This window comes from Anarhichas minor, unplaced genomic scaffold, assembly GCF_050575085.1.
Source record: "Anarhichas minor isolate MPS153535 unplaced genomic scaffold, ASM5057508v1 ptg000073l, whole genome shotgun sequence".
Taxonomy (NCBI): domain Eukaryota; kingdom Metazoa; phylum Chordata; class Actinopteri; order Perciformes; family Anarhichadidae; genus Anarhichas; species Anarhichas minor.
Genome location: NW_027466519.1, coordinates 173339 through 196302, shown reverse-complemented (window position 1 = coordinate 196302; position 22964 = coordinate 173339). Strand labels below are relative to the sequence as shown.

At 42.1% G+C, this 22964-nt stretch overlaps 2 protein-coding genes across 2 annotated transcripts in view; one reads left to right on the top strand and one right to left on the bottom strand.

Annotated features, from left to right (window-relative positions):
* The first annotated feature begins 529 nt into the window (after nt 1-529).
* Nucleotides 530-11381, top strand: dbh (dopamine beta-hydroxylase (dopamine beta-monooxygenase)). The gene is made up of 12 exons (XM_076079446.1): nt 530-1440; nt 3352-3498; nt 4232-4489; nt 4856-5032; nt 6519-6621; nt 7050-7216; nt 7368-7511; nt 8737-8775; nt 9238-9297; nt 9421-9548; nt 9911-10070; nt 11268-11381. The coding sequence occupies exons 1-12, from the start codon at nt 1072-1074 to the stop codon at nt 11379-11381; spliced, it is 1866 nt and encodes a 621-aa protein (XP_075935561.1). The 5' UTR covers nt 530-1071.
* A 2905-nt stretch (nt 11382-14286) lies between these two features.
* Nucleotides 14287-22964, bottom strand: part of sardh (sarcosine dehydrogenase) — a 32167-nt gene continuing 23489 nt past the window's right edge. The window contains exons 17-21 of the mRNA XM_076079846.1: nt 20260-20353; nt 17730-17892; nt 17444-17612; nt 16409-16544; nt 14287-14415 (exon numbers count right to left, since the gene is read on the bottom strand). Coding sequence (XP_075935961.1) covers nt 14287-14415; nt 16409-16544; nt 17444-17612; nt 17730-17892; nt 20260-20353 — 691 coding nt within the window. The remainder of the gene's footprint in view (nt 14416-16408; nt 16545-17443; nt 17613-17729; nt 17893-20259; nt 20354-22964) is intronic.

Here is a 22964-nt window from a genome sequence, read left to right as displayed (position 1 = left end):
CATTTTGACCTTTAATTAATTCAGATTTTCTACAGTTCTTTGTTTGACTGCGTGTTGTTTTGCTCTACATCCTGATTCTGTGCAATGTCAAGCTCCCTGTTTGTAATGTTTTTTTATGCCGTATTGATTCTCAAATGTGTGTAGAAGGCGGGGACAGGCCAAAGCACACAAGCACACAACACTTTTCTACAGGGACTTTACTAACCTTTTAAACCAACCCCGAATGTGTCCCTCTTGTGTTTGAAACCCATAATTGACACTTTGATTAGGTCTTCTGCCGCCTGAGGCGGTGGCTTTAGGAAATGCATCACTGCCTTGTTTTCACCTCAACAGTCGCTTGCTGCCCCCTGAATCCACTTTGAATCAAAAAAACACAACAAGCAAGGTGAAAGATATAGTGTTTGGAATACTTTTTGTCAGGAAATGTACAAGAAAATGTATGATACATGCTCACCAAAGCAAAAAAAAAAGACAGAGATGGAGCGAGCAATAAAGTTTAGTTAGTCTAAGCAGATTGTCGTTGATAATGGCCATGGTTGAATTTGGATCAATTAGGGGCGGGCAGATGTGCAGAATCATGGTTGACCCCAGGGCTTAAAGGATACAATCCAATTTTCCTCAACAAATGTAATACTATTAGAGTGGATAAAAACAGACAACTCACAAGGGAGGAGTCTCTTAAAAACCAGGGAGGGGGATGAGACAGAGAGAAACGGAGCAGTTGCTCAGAAGAAAGAGACAATACCCACAAGGGCTTGAAAACAGAGAAACCTAAAGACAGGAGAGATTAGTGAAACTCAAACTTTTCAGAAAACAAGGGCCCTGGGAGGATAGAAAACATGAGAAGAAAAGAATAACCAACCTCACCTGACCACTGCCAGGGAGATACTGAGTCTACTGTGGCCAGAAAGGAGAGCAGACAAAAGCAGTGAGTGTTTCAGAATTGAAACTCTTATAGAACTACAGCATTGTAACTACAGCGCTGACGATATTTTTTTTTTTTTAGACTGAAAGACAAAACAGAAGTGAAAAAATTTGCTACCACACTAATTGAGATCCATCGTTTAGGGTATGAGAATCTGCAATAAGAACTTCCGCCTTCAGGACATCACCATCATGTACTTCACAGCCCTGGCTGCTCTAATGGTCATCTTGGTGGCTTCGTATCAGGGGCCCACCAATGCTATCGAAGTGTCCGGCCTAAAATCAACCTCCCCCGGCCCTCTCCCACCTCTCCCCATGCCCTTCCGTGTGCCCCTCGACCCACGCGGGGATCTCCAGCTGGCCTGGAACATCAGCTACGCCGACCAGGAGGTTTACATGGAGCTGCGGGTGGCAGACATCAAACATGGCGTGGTCCTGGGGATGTCCGACCGCGGGGAGCTGACCAACGCTGACCTGGTGGTGCTCTGGGACTCTGGAGCTAATAGCTACTTTGGGGTAAGCAGGAATTTGTGTCATCTGTATAATCTGTTTTACAAATTATTGAATTTAAAAGAATTTGGGGAGTTAAATCTAAAAAAGAAAATTGACAGAAGGCTTGCCTCTAAAAAGGTGTGGATATCAAGCAGTTTTCTACACAAGGTGTAAAATCAAATCATTTTACCTTCTTTCTCACTCACTCGTCAAATTCATAAATGCAGAGGGATTACATGAAGTCCTTAAGGAATGGAGGTTTCCCTCATCTGTCTGTGGTCCCCGAGGCGTGAGATTGGTGTTTTTGCACGAGGAGCCAGCGGACGGCTTGCCTCGTGATGATCACATAGTCACAAAGGATGTTATCGGCCCCTGCTAATTGGAAATCACTCAAACTGCACTAATAGCTGAAGTTCTTTGGGGAATTATTAGCGGTTATTAGCATATCAAAATTGAATCCTGTGATGATTAAGATGTGTAGAATGTCTCATTTTCATTTAGCCACACACACACACGGCTTTAACAAATATAAGATTTCTTTATTTGCATATTTGCTTTCCTGCGGCTGTCATCACGGTAATGGCTAATGGACTGCGACAGAATGTATTAACCTTTTAATGCCTAGGGTCCCCAGATTTGTATATCTTTTAATGCTGATCGCTATCAATGGAATAAAAATAGAAATATAAAAAATACGAGATACAAATGTTCTTTTTCTAAACAAAGAAAGGCCAGACAACTCCATTAAAATGTAAAGTTTTATTGACTTATTCAGCAGAGATAAAACACACAAAGAAGAAATCTCTGCTGTGAATCTCTATTGTGATTAGATCTGAGGCCAGAGGCAGCATCCAGAGGACACTTTCTATTGAATGATGCACATCAGAGTTTCGGGAAAGATGGGGGTGACATATACTTGTGTCTCATAAATCTAGTCTGTCCCTTTATACTAGCACATTTATTCCATATGTTGCTATTTCTAGAACAGCGCTGAACAAATTAGACCTCCAGTAGGATAGGGAACTGAGGTAGACTCTCTACATTATGATAATCAAGGATACTTTTTGATTTGGATATATGGTTTGGTTTTAGTTTTGTGCCTTTTGGTGCTTTATAATTATTATGTAATTAAATGTAAAGTATTTAAATAATACAAGCAAAAACTCTTCATTGTTGCATTTTCAAGGCTTAAAACTTCAGAATTATAAAAAGATAAAAATAAATAAATATATAACTTTCATCTGCAGGTTGTAGTATAGTGTATTATGTACTCACACACAAAACATACACTGTATACTGCCCACATTTTTTTCCAGATTTATATATAATGTATTTATTTTCAAGATCGTTGGCTTCAGCATCTTTTGCAGTTTGTGTGGAACAGTTACATAAGAAGGGCCGAGAGGGAGACAGAAATACAGCGATCTTAGGTGCTATTCTGGACAGATATGAATGTGAGAAACATAACAGAAGCAGATAGACTGAGCTCTTGCAAAGCCTCCTGGCAGAGTATCATGTATGATGTATCCTGTACACCGACCGGGTGGGGAAGGTTTCACAACACCAACCGCCGCTGTTTCACTGATTTCATTGAAAACAATTGTTTGGGCTGGAGTTAACCTTAAAATTAACAAACAATAGCAACATCACTTTTCCTCTAGTTGACATTAATTTGGCAAGTAAAAAAATCTTTATTTTGTGTCTCAATAAACCTTCCCCTATAAACATTTGTTTCAGCTAAATTCAACTACTGGTTGTTTTTCTGCAATAAAATTGTAGCTGCCCTTTTTATTTAGAATACTCTCCCACCTGGTTTGTATGGACACAAAGCTCCCCTGAAATGGGCCCACTACTCTACTTCTGGGCCATTTCAACATCCTCTTAAATGTTTCGTTGCGTCTCTCTGGTGTTAATGATATGCGTCTTGTCCTTCAGGATGCGTGGAGCGACAATGAGGGTCACGTTTCTTTGGACAGCCAACAAGACTACGAGTTGATGGAAGCCACACACAAAACTGACGGATTCTACCTGCTTTTCAAGAGACCGTTCAGTACCTGTGATCCCAGGGACTACCTCATAGAGGTGTGTAACGTCTTTCTTTCCACACTGTGCTTGTGTGTGTGTGTGTGTGTGCCTGTGTACATGTCAGGGATGATGTGTCTAATATGCACTTATTGGAGACATTTGGTTATGCCTCTGTCTCTCCTTTGTATCCACTATTTTGTAGAATCTTGAGTTTGCAGATATTCCCCAAAAAATGACATAGCTGCTACTTATGTTGCACGGCCTCAAGCCAAAATCCTGTCTGTCAATCCTGAACCTGACAGTTAACAAGTGGCGAGAAGATAACATGTCAGTAAGGTGGGAAAGATGGCGTTTTTTTAGTGCACATCCGTGTAACATAACGACATAGTGTATTTGCGCTGTACGTGTTAGTTTGTGAATGTGTACATGTGTGTGTGTGGGAGGGAGGGTGTGCGTCTGCAGTTTGTGACATTTCCACTGCTGTCTTTAGTGCATGTTTTACAAAAAAAGCAATGAGAGTGATCATCATGGAGAGCTCGTGGTTTCAGGTGAGGACTGATCAGCACAATTTCCACTGAAACATTCATTAAAATGATTATGGTTTCCATGGTGCTGCATCAGACCTCTAAGTTGCAGACACAAAACCAATGGTCATCACCATGACAACATAATGAAAAGTTCTGTTTGCCATTCGAGACTATTCATATGAGAAACACAACTGCTGCTTGTGCTGTGCTTTGCAGCCATCATGCTACATGCTTTCTTTTCTGATTATTTTGCGATTGGTCAGGAGGGAACCGTGCACATCATCTATGGACTTCTGGAGGAACCACTCGCCTCCCTGGATCAGCTGAACCTGTCCCGGATCCACACGGGACTTCAGAGAGTGCTGATGCTGCGCCCCGACACGCCGTCGCCCACCCTGCCTCCAGACGTGCAGACGCTGGACGTCGTGGCGCCAAATGTCGTCATCCCAAATCAAGAGACCACCTACTGGTGCTTCATACAGACGCTGCCTGAAAACATGCCAAAGAACCACATTATTATGGTATAGCTGATAAATGCCTCTAACAAAGAACATAGAGGTTTACACAGTAAAGTGGGTGTTTTGGATGGAGACTGTGCACACGCTTTTATTATTGCTCCTTGTTTACCAGCTGGGCCTAACAAAACAATAGGGTTGGAAAAATAAATCTAAGAAAATGTATTAACACAACACATCCCCTCACATCCTTATAGTTTTCTCTGTGAAAAAACGTAAAGTATTATGAGATATTAAAGCAATCGCACAGTATGTAGCATTTAATACATTTCAAGTTTAAAATGTGGTCTGAGGTAGCGGTGTTGAAGAACACGATTCTCACTTTTTCACTTGTTTCTTTTTTCCATCTCTCTCTCTCTCTGTTTCTGTCAGTATGAGTCAGTGATAACTCCAGGTAACGAGGCCATCGTGCATCACATGGAAGTGTTTGAATGTTCTCCGGATATCCGCGACGTTCCAGAGTACAGCGGCTCCTGTGATGACAAGATGAAGCCGGGCAAGCTCGCCTTCTGCCGCCATGTGCTCGCTGCATGGGCTATGGGTGCTGAGGTATGATGGGAAGCAGACGCCCACGCACATCTCCTTACTTCTGTCCTTTACGGGCACCTTCCACTGACTATGTTCACTCCCTGTTCCCTGAAACAAAAGAAAAAGAAAGAAGTGCTACAAACATATTCTCACCACTTACCTGAATACAACTTTTATGATGCCAATAAAGCCAAGTCCTAACCTTTAAGATGCAACAATAAACCCCACACAAACAACGTTAGATAAAGCAGAATAAACACATGCATTGACATGTTTTTAATACACATTGCAGGTGTCTAATTGAAAAAGAGTTGGAATGAATCTTGATTTTGGTCCTGTCCTCGTATCCATTATGAGAGATAAACAAATACTCCTACGCAAGTAATATTCGAGCCTAGAACAGCAAGCAGAAAACCTTGTAAAGAGGATCCCACACGCAGCACAAGTCTATTAAGAGCTCGGAGTCTGTATGTGGGAAGTAAACTCTCATGCAAATATCCACAACAAAAAAACAACTCTTATTAATGCACTGTACACTACAGCAGCTGTATAGTGGACTTCATCAGGTGGTCAGAAACACGACTCCGAATGAATGCTAATGTTAGTCTGTGTGTGCTGTAGGCAACAGTTTGCTAACATTGTTAGAAGGTAATATCTCAATGTTGAGTTACGGCTTATTCAGCTGCCCCCCAAGTGGCCGAAACAATCCGTTTGCTCGTCAACAATGCTCATCAACCAGCTAAAAGGTGGCAAACACCTGTTTCTTCAGCCAGCTAGTCAGTCAGTCATCTTTCAGGCATTAAATCACCCCACTTATGTTCCACGGCAACCATCCAGCCGGCTGACCAAGCAAGCAGCCGGCTGGTCACATAAAGCTAAGAGGACAGGGACCGGTGAGCGTGTCACCATATTTCTCTGCTCCGCTCCCCACTGTATCACAGCCAGCCCGGTCCCTCTCTGATTGGATTATCTGCCAGCCAAACGAAAACAAGCAGGATGCCTTCTGTGAGCCATGAGCTGTGAAGACAAGATTAGGTGGGAAATATTCAGGCCTCTTTCATCACCTCTTAATAGTGTTGTTTCATTCTCCCCTGCACCGCATCAGAAGGGAAACGTGGCCCTGCAAAAACACATCACAAAGAGAGGAAGAGGGAAACAATGCGGAGAAAGAAGACAGCACTAGAGAAAAAGAGATGCGTGTTGTAGTGCAGACTGCAAGTCTCTACGGATTTTACTGTTATGACATTAAACCAGATTAAATTGAACAATTCTCTCTTCCATTACAAATTGTGTCTATCAGCAGAAGTGGCTTAAAAGGTGGTCTGAAATAGTTGAAGACACCGATGATGAAGCGAGATTAAATCAAGTTTCCTTGATAAAAGCATGGAGGTTTGACGCCCATGGGGCCAGCAGTGACTGGAAAAATGTATTTTTGCCACGATAAGCAGAACAGTTCAGAATCCAAGGAGCAAAGAGTGTGTGTGTGTGTGTGTGTGTGTGTTTGCAGGCTTTTTACTATCCTCCTGATGCAGGGATGCCTGTGGGTGGACCAGGCTCCTCAAGGTTCCTTCGTCTGGAGGTCCATTACAACAACCCTCTCCTTAAATCTGGTACACACAGTACACACTTATTTGACACACACTTGAACTCGAGCACATCCTGTAACACATGCCCTCTGTCTTTTTCTTTCTCTTTTACACACACACACACACACACACACACACACGCGCAGCAGGATTCTCTGTACCTCTCCCGATGAGTGCTGGGCTTATTTTGAACAGATGGATTCATTTAAAAATGTTCAGATATACCTTTTGATCTCGCCCGTACAAGTCGCCACAGACTTCGCCTTTGTTATCCTGACCTGACCTTACAATACGCATAAATCCAACATAAATATCTCCCAATTCTCAGCACCTCCCTTTCTTGCTTTATAGTTATTTTCTGTTACGATTGTGTGCATGTAATTGTAATATGATCTACAGGTAAACTAGTTGTTTGTTGAATATTTCAATCTTCCATGATATTCTTCACGCAGGCCGTAGGGACTCATCGGGGATACGGTTGCATTACACCCCGAGTCTGAGGCGGTACGATGCAGGGATCATGGAGCTGGGGCTTGTTTATACTCCCATCATGGCTATCCCACCCAAACAACACACCTTCTACCTCAGTGGATATTGCACCTCCAGGTGTACCCAGACTGTACGTATGCAAAAAACAAAAGAATGCTGGGCGGATATTCCAGCTGGCGTGCCACATATTTCTTCAGGTTTTGGTCCCTAAAGCACAAAAATCCTGGTTGGAGCTTGACCTTAAAATGTCTGTTTCCTTGTCCGTCTGTTTGTCGATCTAGGCTTTTCCTCCAGGAGGAATCCATGTATTTGCGTCCCAGCTGCACACCCACCTGACGGGGCGTGGGGTGAGGACAGTTTTGGTGAGGGGAGGCAAAGAGCTGGAGGTGGTACAGGAGGACCAGCACTTCAGTACTCACTACCAGGTGAGCAACAGCATGGCTCAGTTTGCCCTGAGGAACTCGGAGATCTACCTCCGTGTGTTGTATCTCATACTGTATTAGATTGGATCAAAGTGAGCTTTACTTCATATCACACTGAGCCGTGTGCCACTGGGACAAAGATTATCCTCTGCTTCCACTGCACCTTTTAAAAGAAAAAAAAAGCTCCCACCTCATTAAAATAAAGGCTTAGAATTCGTCGTTAATTTTACAGCAGACCCATATAGGTTTTAGAAGAACAAGCATAGGTACATTATGTCAGGAATTAGTTGCAGAAAATATGTTAAAACCCTAGAGTTTCAAGGAATTAAGTAGGAAAATATTACAGTAGTAGTCATTTTTAGTAGTTGTTGGAGTAAATATACAATACTGTGAGCTTTTATTGGAGCTCTTGTGCAAAATACGGTATTCTACAGAAAGTTATAAACCTACGATCAGTCACAATCATAGCAGGCCTCATAAGGTATAGCACACTCTTCATCCACAGGACAGCAGCAGGAAATAATGAATGAAATAAAAGATCAACTCAACATCAGATCAGAACTGACAAACAACATCATTAACATTGTTAAGAGACAGCAGACAACATCTGTTGTGTTTTTTTAATGCACAATATCCTGGGGCAGGTAGACACACACACACACACAGGGCAGAGAAGGACATCTGCTAGACCGCCTGATAAAATCTCCAGCTGCTGTTGATGTTAGACTAATCTGACTGTACCTGTGTGGTGGTGCCGTTTCAAATCCTGCAGCCTCATTATAGGCATATGAAGACTTTATCAAACCATTCGCAGCAAAGCTAACAGACCTTTCCCCACAAACACACACACACACACACACACACACACACACACACACACACAGAGCTAATAACTGTGAAAGCTGCCTCTAAGGAAATCATCAAGAGCAACCAGTGTTTCATCTTGCTGTGTAAATATATAAATAAAGTGTCCAATAATGCCCAAACTTAAGATGCTAGAGAGGGAAATGCATTGTAAAAATGTGTCCAGTGGTAACAAGGAATGTTATTATTAAAACAAAGCACTGTTTTATTCAATCCACTAAGATCATTGGCATTATTCTAATCACTTCACAGACTACAGCCTAACTTCTAGGTTTACTGTTCAACAACAAGAATCCCCAAATTGAATGTTGGGTGGATTTTCATTTTAATGGACTGTGTTTGTTTTTGGTCATCTTTCTTACAGACGATCCGACTTCTAAAGAAAATGGCGAATATTTTACCTGTAAGTATATAGTTGATCCCTACGCCTGCATTTGACAAAAGCAGTGACTGCTATGTGTTTTAGTTTTTCACTGTGCAGATGTTACATTCAGACAAGAATGGGAAATTACTATTCTGTGAGCTCAGCCAACTAGGTCTGAATGGTCGTGGCCCAGATGTAGGTTTTTTTTTTCTCCCACTGCATTTAAAGTATTGAATTAGAATACCTCGCCGCTGCATAAGGTGCTTAACTGGAGTGGAAATAGGGACAGGCTGTGAAATTGGAGCTGTGATAGGAAGTTATCAGGAGACAGAAGACAAAACCGCAGCAGCTGGGCTCCACACAGCAAAAAAAAAAAAAAACTGCCCGCTTGCTCTCTTAAATTACTAATTTTCTGTGAGTAACCTTTAAATTCTCCTCAGTGGTCTTTGCTAAACATAAAAAGAAGGTGACCTGCTGGTGTGTCTGTGCTTGATCCTGCAGGGTGATGTTCTCATAACAAAGTGTACTTATAACACAGAAGATAGGAGCAAGCCTACAGTGGTAAATTCACCTTGAACACTGACAACAGCAACAGAATCTCTCCTCCCTAATACTTACATATGCTCTCTGTACTAAACATCTACACCTTCCTCCACCTCCATCCAAAATCTCTTGTGTCCTCAGGGAGGTTTTAGCATCATGGACGAAATGTGTGTTAACTACATTCACTACTACCCTCGAACTAAGCTGGAGCTCTGCAAGAGCCACGTTGAAGCAGAATACCTGCAGAAATACTTTACCTTCATTAACAGGTAGCACACGCACAAAACACCTCTCTCTCTCTCCCTGAAATCTTTTGCTTGTTCCCCCATGTCCTTCAATCTTTTTTCATTTTGCATCCGCCCCTCCATCTCCTCTGTGACGAAGCAATTTTGGGGTTTCAGCATCGCATTCGCCCCTTCCACCACTGCCCTTCACTCCCGAAACCAGAGATGTGATTACTTCTTTTAATCTCGGAAAACCACATGCTTTGTCCTTTAAAGTGAAACTGTGTTCTCTTAATGCCAATTCTAACTGCTTTTCCCCCCTCCAACATATTCCTCCTTTCTCAATCTCCCTCCGCCTCCTACTTTTATCGACTTTCCTTCAACCTCTCTCTTGCTCTTCCCTCCAGGTTCAACGGAAAGGACCAGTGTGTGTGCAGTGAGGTTGGTGTGACGGAGCAGTATTCTCAGCTACAGTGGGACGCGTTCACTGGAGAAGTGCTGGACTCCCTTTATAATACAGCCCCCATCTCCATGCACTGTAACGAGTCGAGTGCACGCCTCTTTCCTGTAAGTCCCCGATCACACGCACTGCAAACGACTGCCAAGCCACCAATTAAACCAGTTCAAAGACAGACCAGCATCAGTTGGACAGAATAGTCTGATCAGCTGAACGGACAGCTTGTTAACTTGTAATATAAACACATACACACTCGAGCATTTGTTCCATTTGGATTAGAGCAAATAAATCAATTAAACTCAAAAATGTACAGATGCCGTGATCAAATTTCTTTTGCAAACCAGGCCAGATGCAGACGAACTGACTCCAGCGTGTGAATGAAAACATTGAGAGCACAACTTCGAGGTGTAGCCTAACATGAAGTCAGCTGGTTTGGAAACCAGCATGTCATTTAAAACATCAGGATGAGGCTCATGAAAGGACGCGTCCTGCTTAATCTCTTCAGAAACGGATGCTGTCAGGAGCATTCATTTTCAGGGCAGCAGAATACTTAGTAAGGAATGAGGAGCGATGCACCAACTACAGGCAGGAGCTCTTGCAAAATAGATTTTGATGATTTTTTTTTTTAACCAAAATGGTAAGAGGCAAAAATGTGTGAGGTTGAAGGACAACTTGCAGCCTCTCAACCTTTCTGCAGCAGACAAGTGACCGGCTCTCTACCCTCTCAACCCACCGTCTGCTCAGGCAAACATAGGCTGAGCTAGACGGGTACAAAGCATTCAAAGAATACGCAATAACATTTTAGATGTCTTAGTTATCTCATACGTTTAAATATAGATATAGACACACACACACACAAGCACACCAATTTGAACAGTTTTAGCCTTCCTCCCAGCACTCGACAGCGTCCAACCACCAACCACCCACTGCTTGGAGGACATAACGATGCACACCTGTTTTCACTTTCACTGAATGAGATTATCAGCAATGATAGCGCAGAAAGTAATTGACAGATAAAACTGGCAAAACACTGAACTGAAATTGAGAATTTCACACAAAAACACTGCTTAACTATACCATGTGAAAAGAAGCAGCCTTTTCACAGTTTTGAAGCAATGTGCCATAAAAAAATACACTCAAAACCACAAAGAAATGTCCCCGAGTGTATTTTTCAGGTTCGATATATTGTTCTATAACAACTGTGCAGTTATCTAATAAAAACCTGCAATCTAATATCAAGGATACTACCCGTTGTTTTGCTAAACAACCCATCAAACGTCACCAATATCATAAATCTGTTTCTCCAGGGAGAGTGGGACAAACAGCCCATACCGGTGGTTACCTCCATCCTTGAAAAGCCTCGCTACCCTTGTGAGGGAGGAGCACATCCCACCAGCCGACCCCTTGCACCCGTTGTCTGAGCGGAGGAGAGGGGCATCAGGGCAGGCTTCAGCCCAACGAAAGGGCCCCTGACCTAAGGAAGTTAAAGAAGCTCCATGTGAGTTTGCAGAATTTACCGCTGTTTTGTGTGTTTGGGGATAGAAGACGGGTTTTCTGACACCCGCTGTAATTATATGCTTATATCCACTGTCTTATGTTATTATCAGTACACACAAATGAATGATAATCCTATTTATATGTCTCGTTTCAAAGTACGGTACAAGGACTTGAGAATTGGGATTAGCATGTAACGAACCAATAAAAGTGTGACTAATGAATTGTTGCATGGGACAACAGCGTTAACTTCTGCTGCGTTATTGAAAAGAAAATATTATTATTTTGCTATGAAATAAAGAAATAAAATGACTTCCATTTTCATTCATCACTTTTACAGTTTAAAACTGTGTAATTTTCACTCTTTTACTCTACATGCCCCTGTGTGTCCTTATTATTATTGCGTGTTAAATAATAAATGTCACAAAAAATGTTGGCAGTTTAAAAAGGAATTTATTAAAATTGCATTGGACAGATTAAATGAGTGTTTAACATCACGTTTTCAATTTGAATGGTCATTTTTGTTATTTGAACAACTCTCAAGACATTTCACATCTGCTTTCCATAATCAAGACTTCTGCGATATTCACCTCACACCATAGAAGGAAGAGAAATTCTGTAAACTGAAAAAATACCTTTGGACAGAAGTGAGTGTTTTATTAGTCTGCTTCACATTTCCCATAGAAATCTTCTTATTAACCTGAGCCACGACAGAGAACAACCATTTCAATGATTAATGGCCTTCTGGGCTGAATCGATGAATCATCCCACATTAGCAAACATTTTGTGCTGAACGTGCAGCAACACAGCAAGTAGGAGCCCATACATACAAATGCCTTCCTCTACTTCAACACACACTTTTGTTGGCTGCTGTTCGCACAGGGTGAGTGATGAACTCTTGGTTTATGTTTGGCCTAAACTGTGTTGGTGTAAGTGGATATAAACACAAGTATAATATATCAAAAAATATGTTACGTGTTAGAACAAAAATTAAATTTTGCAATTAGCTTGTAGACTGATTTTTTTGTTTTTAAAAAACAAATCTTTAATCACTGTCATAGCTGCATTTAAGACATGGATTAGCTATCAAGGTCCTCAACTCCTGATTTCAGTTTTTCAAACAGAGCTACCTGTAAGCAAACCTGTAAACAGTTGCAGTTTTAGTTTGTATGTATACACACACACAGAGTGTATAAAGGCACCATCAATTATTCATGAGTAGACTCAGTCAATTATCAAATTAAGACCCGTCTCAAAGTACCTATTTCATCGATGTAGCTTTCATTACACAAATTCTACAATACAGTCCTGCCATACTCACTTATCCACAGTACTACGTTCATACTTTTAATTGAAAGTATTAGGAGGCCAAGGCGTTGTTTAATGTGTTGCTCAACACCTCCTAAAGCTGCTTCGCTGTAAAAAGATTCAATTATGCCCCCTTCTGGGAGGGCTATAGCGTGAAGCCAACACACCCTCACTCCAAACTCCTTTTAGTTTTGCACAGGACACGAACACTGGTTTCCTGGGTGAAAGTCAGATGTTTGTTTGACCCTTGAGTTTGATTTAACAGCAATACAACACAAAATGAGAGCTCTTAAGAATGCCTGATTTGGTAGACAAGTCTTATAAATAAAATGCATCTGTTAAAAAAAAAACAACAGAGAACAAGAGAATTGAGTTTGCAAACGACAGCGGCAGCAGTTTTAACGCCGCAGAGCACAGCAACAGGGGGCAGGGATCAGAAAACAAGCGGTTTCCATCTGTAACAGCTGCTTTCTGATAACTCTTGTCTTTCCCCGTCCTTTTTCTCCAGCAGTGTTTTGTCCGCGGCTGGTACTTTGTGCCTCAGGGTGCTTTTTTTCTCTCCCTTTCCCTCCAACTCTGATAAACACTGTCTGCCTGAGAACCAAGGAAGCCAGTGAAACCCTGTTTTCAGTCATTATTATCAGGACAAACATCAGTTACTGTAATTTGACTCAAACCGCTACAAGGGTTAGTGTAACGTTTGAGCATCGCTGTATTCCCTAATATGATCATCTATGGCCTCATAGGATACATTTGAAATTAAATATTACAGCACTGCATCATAATACAATACAGTGCACTAAGAGGACATAATTAGAACACCAACCTTTTATTAGCCTGTTCCCTAATAAAAGGCATGCTGTAGTTTTCTCTTTTAAGCCACTAATTGAGAATTTACGGTATTTACTTTACACACACATGCATCTGTTACTGTTGTCTTAGACTTCCTAATGTATTTGGCGTTATGGCTTAAACATGCTGAATTAGCTTAATTTGACTGTTTGAAAAGAGCAACTATTGTTCAGTTTAGTTTTTGTTTCTAATACTAAAGATTATTCATATGCTGTTAAGATCAATCAAGGAATCAAGTCAGCTGGATCACAAATGGTTCTTTTCCAGTTTACGCAGGTGCTAAAAAAATGTTGATTACTGGACACAATAAGAATTAAATTGTCTTTATAATAATGCTACTCACAAGAGAAGAGTGTCACTCTCAAACCCAGACGGGGTCAATCAAAACATTCATACCAGATTCAAATCAGCACCGTTTATATCTTTGATACAGAGTTTAGACCATCTGTAACAGTTCCATCTCTTCCCCTCCAGTTATATTAAATCCCAGACATAATCTTTAAAAAAATAATCACATTTTCAGACGCACAGTTATGACAGAGAGTCCCACGTGTTCAGAGTGAAACGGCTGCATCCGCGCTCGGAAAACAAATATCACAGTTGCAAACCGTGCACCTCTCTCAGCCTCATTCTCCAACCAGAGTGCGTTTTCTTCAGTTGTCGTGGTCCTTCTCAAGCATAGATGCCCTTGACACGTTTGTTCTCAGGGTCAAATAGAGATTTGAGGTGGGCCTTGGCCTTGTACGTCACTCCCATCCTCTCCAGTGTAAACTCCCCGCTCTTTATGAAATCGGCACTCACCTGATAAGGAGAGGAAGAGATAGATCAGAGGATGAAAAGGGGAGAGGGGAGGGAATTTACATTTTTGGGAGATGAGGAGACGACGGAGATTAAAACAGAGAGCGAAAAATGAGATGACCAATTAATCCACACTTCCCGGCTGGCGGATCGCTCCAGAACGGACAATTTCACGGCGTTCGTATCCGACAGAAAAGAATGGCGCAGGAGCTATAAAAACGCTGAAAGCAATCCATTCACTCATGAGTCAATGTCAGCTCCCTCGGAACCCCGAGAGCTCATTTTCACTGACTGACTCCCTCTTCCCTCCCTGCAGCTCTGCCACTGATCTGTCACTCTGTCGCATGGTTTTTACTACTTCCACGTTGCAGCCACTATAACTATTCTATTAAGATACAAAACGACCCCATGTTTCGGAAGTGATTCCACAGTATATCTAAACCCAACTTATACAACACAATGACATATCGATGTGCTAGTTCCAAGGATTATGCCATTCACACTGGCATCTTCACCAACCTTATGTCAATAGTTTGTTTTATTGAATTATTACCTTCGGCTCAGCTCACAGCAGACCCCACTTTAGGCAGCCCTGCTCCAGATTAAGCCAGCTAAACTTAAAGACGCATTTACATTAAACAAAATACATCCTATGTGCCTGTGTTGAATGCCAAATACTCTCATATCAAAATACCTCTCTTTTCTCGTCCGCAGTTATAGCTAACAGAGCAATATTGGCACATGCCACGCCCACATTAAAGCGATCCAATCCCATATGAGGAACCTGATTTAAATCCCTATTGTAATTAAACCCTGCCCACATATCTCACTTCACTGGGAAATACGCCACATTACAGAAGTCAAATGTGCTATATGTGCTGTTTCACTGTGACTTGAATGAATTGACTTCCTTTACCAGCTTATTTATCAGGGAGTACATTCACTTGTCGGTCTGACAGCCAAATGAAATTGGGGGATACATTTTAATGGTGTACTGTACCAACTTCCTTAGTCACCACGATAGCACAGAGCAGTGAAATGGTGAATTGAAATAAGAAAACACAAAGAAGGAAGGAAGAGAAAGAGATACAGAGGAGTGCAGACACTTGTGTTGCTTCCTATACGCAGGTCTGTTTAAGAGAGACACTTCTAACTCACACTTACTTCTGTTGAAGCCGGTGATGCGATTGTAGGGGATGTGGTCTGTCATACTGAGTGACAGGAGACTAGATCCCTCAGACCTGTGTGTGTGTGTGTGTGCGTGTGTGTGTGTGTGTGTGTGCGTGTACGCACATGTGTCCGCATTTGAGTGAGTGCGTTTCCAGACTGAAGTGCTCGACAAAGCCAAGGGTCTATCCGCTTTGTTGTGCATTGCAGGTCACGACTCAGGGATGGATATGAGCGCACACACACACACACACACACCAGGGCACACATGCTATCACACACACACACACACTGCGTGCCCATGTGTGTGTGTACTGAGCACACACTCCTACTCAAACAAATTACAGAAGGTTTTCTCTGAATAAAAAATGTTTTGCCTTAGAGCACACCACTTCAACCAATATTTTGTGTGTCTCTTGCTGCTTCCATCCTTCTGTTTGATGTTCCATCTGTTATTCTGTGTGTGTGTGTCTGTATTATTATCGAGAGAGAAACACACAAAAAAAAAACTGGCCAATAAGACTCATTACTCAGTGTAGAGTGAGTGGTGGGACATGACTGACGAAAGAGACGGATGCACCTACCGGCTTACATTTTGAATAAACACAACAAATACAGTACTTTCTTTTTCTAGTTAAGTGTATGTATTCATTCTAATCATTAAGACAACTGAGAGCTATGGTGTACCCAAGCAAATATAAGAAAATTAGGAAACAAATTAGGAATTAGGAAACAAAACGTATTAAATACAGAACCATAAAAGAGGCTAACGAAAGGGATACAGTGTGTAGGTATACGCATATATGTGTTGTGTGTTTAAGGCCTTTACCACTCCTCCATCAGGGTTGCGGATGTATCCATATCCAATAGTTTTGTCGACATAGAAGCCATAGTCAGAACGTCGTAGGTGACCAACAGGAGTGCCGTTACGGAAAACGGCCTCCAGACCGAACATCGGTACTTTCCTGGCGGAGAAGAAGAGAAGGGAGTGTTTCACCTCGTTCAAATAAACAACACACGTGCCCCTGTTCCTTTCAGACACACTCACAAAATCCACTAATTCAATTAAAGTTGGACTTAAACTTAGAGCATATTTAATGAAATATGTTTTTATGTGCACAGGAACATCTCCCAGCACAGCAGACTGACTTCCTCCTACACAAACAAAATTGAATATACAGACACACACACACACACACATTCACACTTATCATTACTGTCAGGACTAAACAGAATGTGCCCACTCTGATAACATCTCTTTCACTAGAAGCAATGTTCTCTTGATGGCAAATTGCTGTAGACTTTGCTCAGCTCATTCGAAGAGGTTATCCTCCATCTGAAGATTAAATATTAATAATAACCACACCACCAGTTAATGTATCTGCATCTTAGAATCTTAACTAAGTGTGAATTATTTTGAATGTTTTATACGTTTTTCGGAAAAGAAAATCTAATAGAAAAAGACAGAAATGTTTTTAAAATTCCAGTATGGTCTTGCATTTACAAAGAATGTATTAACTTTAAATCTAGCATGTAAAATGTCTAAAAAGAAAAACACAGCAGGGAAGTTCAATAATGTTCCATTAAACTGCTTCTTGATGCTTTTACACAATATATCTGTGGCTGCACGTCTCACTGCACATTAGGAAAATGCATCAATATTAAGGACTTTGTTCTCTATGTGAGACCATTGTCTAAACTATTTTAGGTTGTGGTTCTATGTAATCAATTTGTGGTAAAATGTCTAAGTGGCTTCACTACAGGAAGCTTTTATAAAATGTACTACAGTGTTCACACTTTCTGCTTTTCCATTAATTTGCATTAATGTCTTTCTGACTGGCACATAATCTCAGGCTTTACTGACTCATCAATGGTGAAGCAGACGATGCGCCTCCTCAGCCCCTCCTCCTTCTGCTTCTCCAGCCGCTCACGGCCCTGGAACGGGATCGAGCTCTTCAGTTTGCAGGTGAAGCCCAGCCCCGACTCCAAGGGAGTGTCATCTGGGCGAAGGTCAGCATGCCAATGTCTGTACCCTGATAAACAGGGGAGGAGAAAGAGCAAAGACTTTAGCTGTGAGAAGCACCAAAAGAAGAGCTGGATTTGTAGCTTAGGGTTTGTTATCTACACTATGGCCTCTTATTCCGAGTTACCTTTCTCTATGCTGAGTGAGTCGATGGCCCTGTAGCCCGAGTTGATGATGCCGTGCTTTGCACCAGCAGCCATGACAGCATGGTAGACTGGAAGGCAAGAGTCTTTGGGAATGTGCAGCTCCCAGCCGAGCTCTCCGACAAATGACAGACGCATAGCTCGCACCTGGACGAGAGAGAGAGCGGTGGCTTAGAGTGATGGAGAGAGGCATGTAGAGGACCAAGCTGCCATGCCTCTGCTTGTGCTCAGTCACACAGTCTCACACACACACACACACACACACACACACACACACACACACACACACACACACACACACACACACACACACACACACACACACACACACACACACACACACACACACACACACACACACACACACACACACACACACACACACACACACACACACACCATTTTGAAGGACCGGATCTGCAGTGCTTGTCATGCATTTTAAGAATAACAGAAGTTTCTGTGTGCTGCTGCTGCTGAAGAGCGAAACGGCAGAAAATAATTGGAATGGAAAAGATGCAATGATAAGATAAGATACACAAAGAGGGAAACAGGGAAACTTGAATCTCCCTTGAGACATGAATGTCCTCAGTTCTTTTAGTCCTGAAAGAGATTGACGGGGGTTAAGAGGTGAAAATGACGGAGGACAGAAAGGAGGAAGTGAAGTGAAAGAGAAAACAGAATAAAAAAGGAGAGCAGGGAAGTAGCGAAAGACGGGGCTTGAGAGGTGGAAAGAGGTGAAATGTACAAGATGATGAACAAGAAAATGCAGGCATACTGAACTTAGGAAAGGGGACTCTATGAATCAAAAGGTATTTACCAACCTGGGTGTTATTCTCATGATTCCGTAAATTATGAATACTGGGCATGAAAACATTTTACTCAAAAACGTCTATTGTAGAGATTTCTGTAAATCCAGTAAAACAGCTTTTAATTAAAAAAACAACAACACTTAAATGTAATAGATATCATCTCAAACTGCAAGTACACACAGAAAGAACTGCTCAGCAGCTGGGGAACGATCACCAGTAAATGGTATGTGTATCTTATGGTGGCAATCGATGAGAACTGCACACAGAGTATCCTGACATTTTGTTTTTCCAAATCTGAAACTCGCAGACACAAACTAGCTCTCTGTGTTTTCTCCTACATCTCTGGGGTGTTATGAGTATAACACCTAGGTTAAAAAATACCAGAATGCTCAGGATGCAAAATGATATGTAAGAAAGAAGAGTGAATGCTAAAGAAAAACAAAGAGGGAAAGAAGCGAGTGAGAAAATGTGAAAATAAAGAGAAAACTCTCTCCAATAGTTTCCCCAGTGGGTGCTGTGAAAGCCAGGCCATCTGGCCAGCCAGGGATCACCCTGGGCCCCATATATGTACGCCATGAAACTCTGGGGAGGACAGTAGGCCCACGCTTAGTCACAACACACACACACCAGAGACACAGGCGACAAACTTAAAACACACAGAAATACATGCATGCCTTACGCACACTGTCACTTACACATTTACCAGGCAAACATCAAACACGGACACAGAGAGCACAGACGCGTACAAGTACAAAAATGCATATAAACATGAATTCATATGACCTAACATGCATGCCAGCACACTCACTTCAACTGGCGTGTTGGGAAGAGAGAGAGAGAGAGAGAGCTCTGTTCTCGCAGTAGTGCAGCCATTAAAATGTCACCCAGACGAGGCCAGCAACCAGCTGGAACGCACCACAAGCAACGCACACACACACACACACACACACACACACACACACATGCACAAAACACTTCTGCAGAACTGTGAGAAGATGCGGACTGCAATCACCGGAGCGTTGCATAATTCATGCAATCGCAACTTGCAGAGCGAGCGTGTGTGGACATATGTGTCCCTGCATGAGCCGGTACAACATGCTCTTTTTGATCCGAGGCCAGGAACGGTGTGTGGAGGTCAAACTGAGAGGCTGAGGCTCCGTCACCTTACGGCACGGTTGTTTGAAAACTGAACGACAAATACAGCGAAGTATAAATATATGATCTCCCCAGTGCTTGTAAACAACAGCGGATTCACTTTTTGACTTTTGACCTCAGGGGAGGAAGTAGAAAGAGATGGAAGGCGGAAAGAGGTTGAGAGAAACAGAAGGTGTGGACGGACGTGATATCCAAGTCACAAGGACGCCTGAGACATGCCATCTGTCCACACACACACACACACACACACACACACACACACACACACACACACACACACACACACACACACACACACACACACACACACACACACACACACACACACACACACACACACACACACACACACACACTACAATCTCTGTTGACTGAACCTTTGAAATAATTAAAAAACAGTGTCACTCAAGTATTATTAAACTTACAGTAGTTCTTATATTTAACTAGCACTGACAGGGTTATTTTGAAGCTCATCCAATTATCGTAGAAATGAGTGGAGGCACCGAGTGTGTGTGTGTGTGTGTGTGTGTGTGTGTGTGTGTGTTTTCACCTGATGCCCTGCTGCGTTGACAACTTTGTGGGTAGAGAAGGCGAAAGCTTCGTTGTTCAGGTCTGTGTCCAACACCTCTTGCAGCACCTCTCGGCTGCACATAAAGACAAAACACAGAAACAGTGGCGGTCAATATTTTTTTCGTTTGCACCTGGTGTGGTGAAAGATACTCTATGCTTTTTGATCCTCAAATGATCAGATTTTCCCTTCTCAACATCTGAAATATTTTAAGAAAGCACTACTACAAAACTACAGGAGTACTCGTTATATTTGATGTAGTACCATCTCTCCTTCTCCCACAAACAGACAGGCGCACACGTACACTAAAATCAATATTACATAAAAATGAGTCAACAGAAAGAAGGGACTAAGTTTAGCTTACTTTGCTTCTTGTGTGTTTGTGAGTGGGCAGGTAGAGGCCTTTTCTGGGAGATATTTTTGCAACAGTGTGAAAGGAAGCCAGCGTTGAAGATATTTGGGGAAGGGGTTCAGGTTACGTTTGTGTGAGCTGTACATGTTTGCGCATCTGTGTGGGTGTCCCAATCAATGTGGTCAGAGTTGGATGAAGAGAGGTGTGTATGAGAGTATAGTCATATGTGAAGAACACATTTCTTGCATATACAATATGCATGCATCTGCTAGTATGACGCACAGGCTAATGTTCTCTTCAGGCTGTCCTCCAATTTCTGTACTCCTTTAAGCAACGCTTTGTTCACTGAACTCCCAAGACCAAGAGCAAGGCCAATTAGCTATATATAATCACTGAAATGCTCTGTTTATGTGTGTGTGTGTGTGTGTGTGTGTGTGTGTGTGTTGGGGTGGGGAAGGGAGTCTTGCAACCACCAATTTGTTTCTCTGTCGTGCCACCTAACAGTGCCTCTCAGCTGTGGATCAGAGGACGCAAACATACACAGCGCTTTCTTGCAGGATATCACATAATTTCATAAAATATAAATGTTCATAATCACAAAGCAAACGATCAAGCACACAGTTTCACCATTTGGAGAGCGCTGCTAAAGCTGTGTGAGCGACAAAGATCCAAGTCTAGAGACCCCCCCCCCTCTGGAGAATTAGAGTAAGACATCTCTGGGAGACAAATGCATTTCCATAAACACTGTAATTTTCAATCTCCTCAAACTTTAAAGAGATCAATTTGCTTCATAAGGAAACAAACCCCAAACATCGAAGTCGATTTTTCCCGCAATTCCTCATATGTGGCAGAAACAATATGAAAGATCTGAGAATGATTAAGGCACTGTGCAGAGGGAGGCAATAGAGATGCTAATCTTCTTTATGTTACTGACATGCACACAAGGAAACATCCGCTGATGCAAATACAAACACTCACAAGCCGAGTGCGCTTCGGATGCTCAGGAAAACTCAATGAGCTCCATAATCAACATCCTTTTATTCATGCGTGTATCAATAATGAAAAACACACACACACATATATACTGTATATATATATATATATATATTGTTCTACTGCTGCTAGTGACGCACTGATTTCTGGTTTGACGTAAGCAATAAAAGCGAGAGGGACAGGATCTGAAAAAGGGGAAGAGTACACTGAGAATAGGCAATTGACCCGAGAGGGATGACTGGGGAGGAGAGTTTGAGAAAGAGCTGGAAAAGATCTACAGAGACCTGAGGATTGAGAGAAAAGAAACTTAAGAGAACAGAAGATGAGTAAAAGCCTCACGGAGAAGAAATCGAGAGAGCCCACACGGAGAACAGAGTGGCCTAACCCTGCTGCTGGTAAGAGGGAAGAACAAAGATGCAGTGCGGCGAGGTTGGGAGGAGGGGAGGTAAAAAAAGGGAAAGAAAAGACAGATGAGGAGTTCAGAGAACGAGATCGGGAAGAGGTAAAAGGTGGCCCGCCTTGCTGTCAGAGTGAAGAACAAAAAGGAAAACTGCAGGAAGCGAGAAGAAAAGTGACGAGCTTGGACTACATCCCATGTCCGAACGTGCAGCACCATTCCCCTGTACCATACACCATCTCTCATCCTGAGATGAAGAAATCAATGGATGGTGGCTCTGATGGATGAGAGGTCAAACTGGAATACTGTGACATGTTCAGTTTCGTTTTTCTGAAAAAATACAAAGGCTCCAAAAAACAGAAACTAAAAGGGAGAAAAGCACCATCACTACTCCCTGGTCGTCTCAATGCAGGGATCTGCAAACTGTATGACTTCATGAGACCTCATATTAATTCTGTTTTTGACATTTAGTCTTTGAAGTTCATCACGGCAGTGTTTACATGGGGGAGTCATCGCGGCAGACGCTGCAGGTGAAGAGTTACGATTCTATAGGATTACCTTTTATTATTAATATCATGTTGAGCATAGAGAGCAGAGTTTACAGTTGAGAGGCCTCAGATATTATCACCAGTCTCTACTGTGAGGTTTTAGTTGTCCCATAATCATTTTGTATTAATCTTATTGTAATTCTACAGTTATTACAGAAATGTTCTAACAAAATACCCAAGTATAGCTGAACCCGATTGGAATGTCATTAGTTTTAACAGGTCATAAACCAAAGTATTGGACAATTGAGTGGGAAGTTAAGCAATCACCAAAGTGGTTAATAATGTATCCTCTGTGGACCATGGATATACAGTATATGTACAAAATGTCATGACAAACCCAAGTGTTGGTCCTGCCTTAGATCTAACCCAAGGTGTAAACTGTTGTTGAGACCGAGAG

Excerpts from the sequence above, each read along its gene's own strand:
- dbh (XM_076079446.1), top strand. The coding sequence starts at position 1,072 with ATGAGAATCTGCAATAAGAACTTCCGCCTTCAGGACATCACCATCATG. Across the intron at positions 1,441-3,351 it reads GAGCTAATAGCTACTTTGGG|GATGCGTGGAGCGACAATGA; the intron begins GTAAGCAGGAAT and ends CTTGTCCTTCAG. Across the intron at positions 4,490-4,855 it reads CAAAGAACCACATTATTATG|TATGAGTCAGTGATAACTCC; the intron begins GTATAGCTGATA and ends TGTTTCTGTCAG.